This window comes from Panthera uncia, chromosome C2, assembly GCF_023721935.1.
Source record: "Panthera uncia isolate 11264 chromosome C2, Puncia_PCG_1.0, whole genome shotgun sequence".
Classification (NCBI taxonomy): Eukaryota; Metazoa; Chordata; class Mammalia; order Carnivora; family Felidae; genus Panthera; species Panthera uncia.
Window position 1 is genome coordinate 64,318,558 of NC_064810.1, and position 7,861 is coordinate 64,326,418.

Genomic DNA, 7,861 nt, shown 5'->3' on the forward strand with positions numbered 1-7,861 from the left:
TGGGGCCATTCAGTGTCCTGACAATAGCCCAAATTCAAACTATCCAAAATAAAATCAACATCTCCCCAAAGTTGTTTCTTTCTCCTCAATGGCAATAGCCACCACACTGGCATGCAACATCAGGCTTGAAGCCTGAGTTATCTTTGGCTCAAGACATTATAATGCTCAAAAAGAAAAAAGTAATTACCCCCTCTTCCTCCCTCCCAATACCTGATTTACACTTAGACACTATGTCTCTCAATTTCTTCAAAATGTGTCTGGTATCTGTCCCTTCCTTTCTGTTTTCTCAGACGTGGGGTAAGGCGTTGGATTTGGCACCAGTCTCTGAACTGGTATCTTCCTCCAGCTTCTTTCCCCTCTAGTTCCTCTATTTACCTGTGCCAGATAACTCCTACAAAGTCTTTAAACTTATTCTCCTGCTGCCACTTTTTCACTGGATTTTCCCAAAGGCCTTAGAATAAGAGCTTCTTAACTTCTTAACCTAGAATTCAGGAACTTCTATGCCTCAATCCTTATCTTTCTTCCTTGATTTCTCTTATTCTTTTCCAAAAGAAATTCTTAGATCCTCTGAGGTTGATCTATTATCATTATTATTGTTGGGTTCCTTAAGCAACCCTTGTTTATTAGTCATCAAGCCACAGAGTGTCAGAGGAAGAAAGAAGAGCCCAGAAAGATTAAGGGAATTGCCTGAAGTCAAACAGCCACCGGAGAAAAAACACAGCCACTCTCCCATTTTTACTGCACTTCCAAACCAGACTGAACTTCTATTGGATTTTAATAACTCTAAGTGACTCTTCAATAAATGCAAATGTGAGCTTTAATAACTTTTGAAGACTATCAAGGGGCAGTGTTTATCTGGAAGTAAATTCCTGCTGCTACCTTGAAGCTCTGGGTCTTTAACATTTGCCCAGGCCCATACCAGTATAGACAGATTCTTAGTTTGGACAGAACTGGAGGGTGGAGAAGTGGAAAGAGATCTAGACAAATATCCAGGGAAGGAGAGCCCAATATGTGAACACCCCTCTTCTTGGGGTCAGACTGACTCAAGTGAAAATGCCCCTTCTCTCCTGCAGTTACCAGCTCCTGCAACTTCACAACTCCAAGTGCTCACCCAGCCCTCCTGGTTTGGACTTGAAACTCAGTCCACCCCAAAGTCGAGATCATTCCTTTTTCACTCTCAACCCATGGTTCACTTCAGAAGCTGCCCTTTGCTATACTTCTTCTATGGAGAGCACGGGGAAATGGTAAAACTAAAAACAAGCTATCACAAAACCAGAATGTTAACTCATTCATTCATTCATTCATTCACTCATTCAGTAAACCTTTATTGTAAGCCTGCTATTTCCAGGCACTATTCTGATGGCAATCCTCTTAATAATAACTACAATGTATTGAATGCTTACTGTGTGACAGGCATGGTTTTATGTTTCATTAAATTCTCACAGCAACATGAGATAGGTTCTTTTTTTATTGCCATTTTACATATGAGCAAGCTGAGGTACAGAGCAGTTATGTAACTAGACCATGAATGTGGCAGTGCTAAAATTCGAATCCAAGTGGTCAACTCCAGAGCTCTTTCTTAACCCTACACTATATTCATAAGGCATCCTAACCCAATGTCTACTTATGTTATCCCCATATCCTTGGTTTTTAAACTTAATTTAATAAAAATTTGCTAGCAATGGCAAGGTGTCTGGCCATGTTGCATTAAAGTAGATTTTACTAGGTCAGATGCAGTATTACAGTGTAAATAGGAGGGTTTTAAAAATATGTGTATTTATGTTTGTGATGAATAAATGACAGATGTTAAAATAATTTGAGAGCTACTGGAGGTTGCAAAAGACAAGAGAAATAGAAGACATGTGGTGAATGACGAGGAATCAGATTACAAGAAACAAAATTCAGGGAAAAGAGAAGAAATCACATTGGAGAAATTAGGAGCGACCCACATTTTCATCTCACACACTTCAGAGAGTAACAGGCAAGAAGTCTGAGCTGTCCACAGACAGGAGATGGGGACAGCAGGCCTGAGCTCCTCAGCAGGGCCTGGAGAAACCAGAAGAAAGGACCTCCTTCCTGAGTCACACATGAGTCAAAGACAAAGTGTTCTAACTTCAACAGGAGGCAGAAGCAAAAGAACACTGGAAAGTGGAACTAGAAGTTTCTAAAATCCTAATCTAGGCCATGTTGAAATGTTAGCTGAGTTTAACAAAGATCTAACAATTACCAACTAAATGCCAGGCACATGACACCATGTGGGGTGCTGGGACTATGGCAATAAGAATCTGCCCAGCCCTCAAGCACCTGGAGAGGAAGTCTGGGGGGAGGTGAGAGCTGAGGGTGGTGGTCCAAGAGGACTCTGAGAGTCCTGGAGGGGACAGATTAATGCTGACAGAGGTGGGGTAGATGTCAGGGACAGTGTGGGAGGGGAGGGGACATTTGTACTAGTCTTGAGGGATGACTAGGACTCAGAGCAGAGGGTTGGGGGTATAGAGGGCAATTCCAGGCCATTGAGCAACCGTCAGTTGGCAATCGGCAGTTGGCAATCATGTGCTATGCAGAAGAGGGCTCTTGGTAAGGATCACGTCAGAGAAGTGAATCAAAAGTGAAATAAAATCCCATGATCTCTAGGGAAATTTCTGAGTGGGAGACATGTGTCAACGTATGAATTCCATGACAATTAGAAGTGAAACCACTGAGAGCATTGCTCACATTTTTTTTCCGTCATCGAGACTTGGGGGGGAGTCTACAGGAAACCAGGGTGTCAGGAATATATGCGGAAGAAGATGGAGAACCTCTAAGATGGATTTGCGTCCTCTCCCAAGCAATTCCCCCCAGGCTATCTCTCAGGTGTCTGCCTCTCTGTTCCCATCACCATCATATATTCTGGCCCTTGGTACCTCACAATCCCTCTGACTGTTTCAATGGCTGACACTGTTCTCCTGGCTTTGTTCTCTCAGGTCTCTCAGAATGTGAACATCTATGAAACAACTAAACTCTGCCAGACTCTGTGGTATGCACTGAATGCAGTCTCCCTCAGCACTGATCTGAGTGCACCATTTTCCTGCTCACTTTCCATCGCCTTTTGATGAGAGCTTACTTAGGTTCCACAGTTAGTCACTAAGAGCCATTGGTTCTCCTCCAGCCATGCTTTTCTTGTACCTTCCAGCGTAGGGTCTTTGAGTCACATATTTCTTTTTCCTGGATTGCTTCTGCCTTGCCTAACTCTGTCTTTGAAGGCACAGCTCAGTTTCTCCATGAACCCTCCGAATACCAGAAATAGGAAGTGATCTCTTCTGCTGGACTTCTATAGGTCATATAGTGGTTTAAACCACTCTTGTAATGCTTTCCACAGTGGACTGACACGGTGCTTATTTGTATATACGTCAGGGATCTGACGTATATTTATTTATGGTTCACAAGAAACCTATTTACACATGGACTGAGGACTCTCAGAGGAGAGTTCATTAATTAAAACTCAGAGGAGCCAGGCCTAAGGAGCTTGACTTAGCAAGGCCTTGGTGGGGAGAGGGGCAGGGTGCTTATGATTCATATCTCTCCTTTGCTAGAGCTCAAGTTCCTTCAGGGCAGATACCATGAATGATTCACTTATTAAAGCCTGTGATGTCCAGCATAATGTTTGACAGCAAGTGAATATTTAATAAGTATTCATGAGATAAAAGAATATTTATTGTTGTCTCCTGAGAGCAAATCTAACTATTTGCCAGGCTTTATTGCTAAAATTTTGATATAAACCCAAGATTTTCTTTTCACATGTGTGGATCTCTAGTGTGGGGTTACTGCAGGAGGTTCACAAATCCATGTCATGTCAAGAATTTTCCATAGACTGAGTAAATAAAATGCTTTGTACCTACATGTAATGCTATATTTCAAATACATAAAGATACCATTGTGGTTGATTCTAAAAATCTACAAATATATCTAAAAAAAAAACCTTGTAGGATCCAGATATCTTTTCCCACACAACTTCTATGATGTAGAAGTTCTGATCCTTTTAAAAACAAACGCACACACATTAAATGAAGTTCCCATTGTACAGAACCTCTGTTATGTACTGCATGTGTGTAACAGGAGCCCTGCTTAGGGAGACCTATAGCTCGAGGGGTGACACCACATCCAGGTAATGCTGAGTCTCAACTTAGCGTGCACACACTTTGTTGCTGTTTGTTTATTGCTTTATTTATTCTCCACAACCGCCCTCAAGGGTTGACAAAAGAGCTACTGAATTTCTCACAATTGACAGGGGAGAAATATATTGTGAAATATATAGGAAAGAGACAGAAATCAAACAAGAAAGGAAATAAACAGTGTAATTTCAGAAAAAAAAATGAGAGAAGGATGTAAGAGCTATATGGGACACAATGAACAGTTCTATCAAGCATGTAATTGGAATCCTAAAAGGAGAGGAAAGAGAAAAGACTCTGAAGAAAGTCCAAGCAGGGAAAAGGGACAGAAGATGATGGTAAGGTGAGTGGGTATCTTAGCTGGGATGGTGACATTGGAGCTGAGAACTGAATGGCCAGAAGTCAGCAAGTGTAAAGGCCCTAATATAGAAAGAAGCTAGGTATGCCTGACAGATACCAAAAAGAATAGTGTGGTTGAAACATGATAAATAAGAATGAGATCAGAATAAAATACAGTTGAAGGACAGGCAGGTAGGGCATTGTGGCTTATAAGTTTCCAGAAGAATAGGATTCACCAAACATGCTTTTGCTTCCCCACATTTCCCAATCTCTTTAACCAAAGCACAAAGTGGATTATTAAGTGGGTCCATGAGATTACCGCTAGTCAATGGACTATGGGCAGAAGTGATTTGTATCCTTTCTGGGCCAAAGCATCAAAAAGCTAGCACAGGAATGTCAAGCTGTTTCTTTCTTCAAGTGACAGAGCCAGATGGCCAGAGTAGATTGAATCACTGAGTTTCAACATGAAGATGGTTGCCCTCATGAGTCATGCAGACTGGCGGTAGACTTTAAGAGAGAAATAAACATTTGTGCTATGAAGTCATAATAAGCTCATCTTGACTAATGTCACATGGTAAGAAGTTTGGATTTTACTCTAAGTATAATAAAAGCCATTTGAAATTTTGAGCGAGAGTGATGAGATCATATACATGTTTAAATGACCACTATGCTGTGTGTACAATAGATTATGGGGAAGAGAGACAGGAGAAATAGGGAACCAGTTGTAAGTCCATTGAGGTTAATCCAGGTATGAAATAATAGCTTGAAATCAGTGGTAGCAGTGAAGGTGGTGAATTGAATTCAGGATATGTTTTGAAAATAGAACTAAGATAAATGGAAAGACTCCAAGGTTTTGGGCATGGGCAACTGACTGAAAAAGAAGACAGAGTAGAAGGTAACATGGGTGGAGTGGGAACCAAGAGTTATAAAGCTTTCTGGGTTTAAAGATCTCTTCCAAGAATAGGAAAGAAGAAAGATAGAGTACTTCCTAACTCCTTTTACAAAGTCAGCATAACCCTGATATCAAACCTGACAATGATATTACAAGATACATATTTGTAAAAGTCCTAATATATATATATTTGCAAACTAAGTTCAGATATAGACAAAGAGGAAAATACAACATAATAAAATTGGATTTCCTCCAGAATGCATGGTTGTTTTAATATTCACATATCTATTGATGTAATTCATTAACAGAATAAGGGAGAAAAATAATCTCCATAAATGCAGAAAATCATTTAATGAAATTCAATACTCATCCCTGATTAAAAAAAAACAGCAAATTAGGAAAAGAACTTCTTTAATCTGATAGGGGCAATATAAAAATCTAATAGCACACATCATACTTAATAATGAAATACTGAAAACATTTTCCTTAAAGTCAGATATGAGAGAAGGATGTCTTCATTATCCCTTCCATTCATCCCTGTACTATAGGTCCTACCCAGAAAAACAAGGAATCAAAAGAAAAATAAGGAGGAGAAAGAGGAGGAGGAGTGAGGGGGAAGGTATAGGTTAGGAAGGAAGAAATAAAACCATCATTATTTACGGATGATATATGTGAATCTATGGAAAATCCTGAAGACTCCCTGAATTAATTATTAGAAGTGATAAGTGAATTTATCAAGATCACTGAATTAAAGTTAAAGATACAAAACATCAATTATATTTCTATATGCTAGAATTTTCACTCATGTGTGGATCTTGAGAAACTTAACAGAAGACCATGGGGGAAGGGAAGGGGGAAAAATAGTTACAAACAGAGAGGGAGGGAGGCACACCACAAGAGACTCTTAAATACAGAGAACAAACTGAGGGTGGATGGGGCGGGTGAGAGAGAGGGAAAAATGGGTGATGGGCATTGAGGAGGGCACTTGGGATGAGCACTGGGTGTTGTATGTAAGCCAATTTGACAATAAATTATATTCATTAAAAAAAGTCACTGTTTTAGGTATGAATGTACAGGACAATAGATAACCAGAATATATGTTGAAGTATTTAGGGGAAAAGTAAAATAGAATACATTAAATTTATAAACCCACTTAAAACTATGAAAGGAAATTTAATTAACTAAGTTTTTTAAAGTCCCTCTGAAAACTATTGTTTAATACTAGGGTCCTAAACAGAACAAGAGATTTGTAAGTTGAACTTAAAAGCTTAAGGGAAAACTAGGTTTTTAAAAATTTCTACTTCTATAAATTGAATCTAACTGGAAAAACAAACAAGTAGACCATGAAAACTTCTTGGCTAGCTGACTTCAGTGACCCTTTTAACAGTTCAGAAAAACAACAAGGGAAAAAAACTGAGTGATTTATGGAGTGCTTACTAGGTGTCACGCCATGTCCATGTCCGAGGGGCTCTACCTAAGTCAGCTCATTCAGTGCTCACCACAACCCTGGGAGATGGGTTTTGTGAATCCCCACTTTACAGATGAGGCTCAGAGAGCCTATGTAACTTGCCCAAGATTCTGCAGTTAGTGAAGGATGGGATCGGTGCTTTCACACTTTTGGGTGCCTTTTCCTGGAAGGAAGGCTGGTGAGGGTAAATTTGCACAAGTCGCCTGGAGCCCTTGGTGTTAGCAGCGGGGCGATGTCTTCTGTGTCTGCTCTGACCTTGCCTGTGAGCCTTCCAGGGGGTGAGACGCGGTGTGCACTCAAGTGACCTTCCTGTGAAGATTAGTGCGGCCAGAGAAAAAGATAGCCTGTTGATCCTTAAAGTTCAGGAGTGTGGGTTGGAGCCAAGGGGGCCTGTCCCCTGGAGATAACTTGAGAGTAGCTGTGGAGAGGAGTTCTAGAAGCTGTGGAAAGAAAAAGAGGAAGGATTTCAGCACTGTGGCTCCAGGTGGCTTGCCTAACACCGCAGGGTTCTTTTCAGTTTATTTTTCTTCTACTAATTCACAACGCTTTAGCTGTCCCCAATACCTGATGTGATAGGGGCGGTCGTATCTTTGAATCGTCTCATTCTGGAGTATTAGGATGAACCAGCTCTGAAGTTATTTAGCCCAGTCTCATTTTTATAGGAGATGAGACCAAGAAATCAACTCCTGGTGCTTCCTATGAAGAATCTATAGAATTCTACTTCCTGTCTAGCGCTACTGAATGAGTTTCCAGGAAAAAAAAAAACCTGTATGGCAAAATGATGAGTCTTATAAGACCCCTGTCTTTTTTTTTTTTTTTTTTTTTAACAAAGAGAGGCCTGTAAAATACAAGTAGAAGAACAACAGGTTCAGGCTGTTGTGGGTTGCAGGCTGCTGTGATCCAGAGGGCTGGGAGGGAGCTGCTTCCTCTTTAACTGAACTGACCCAACATGAGGTCTTGGCAGACAGAGTGGTGCTACCACCCAGAGACTCAGAACCTGAGGCCCGGGGGGGGGGG

The 7,861-nt window shown here is 40.7% G+C and overlaps 1 protein-coding gene across 2 annotated transcripts in view; it reads right to left on the bottom strand.

Moving 5' to 3' along the window:
- Positions 1-5,560: 5,560 nt before the first annotated feature.
- POPDC2 (popeye domain containing 2) overlaps positions 5,561-7,861 on the bottom strand; it is a 21,228-nt gene continuing 18,927 nt past the window's right edge. Inside the window, exon 4 of one of the 2 annotated variants that reach the window (XM_049629434.1) lies at positions 5,561-7,284. In XM_049629434.1, the coding sequence (XP_049485391.1) occupies positions 7,199-7,284 (86 nt within the window). In that variant the 3' untranslated portion in view covers positions 5,561-7,198. The remainder of the gene's footprint in view (positions 7,285-7,861) is intronic. The other variant, XM_049629433.1, reaches the window with a different exon arrangement.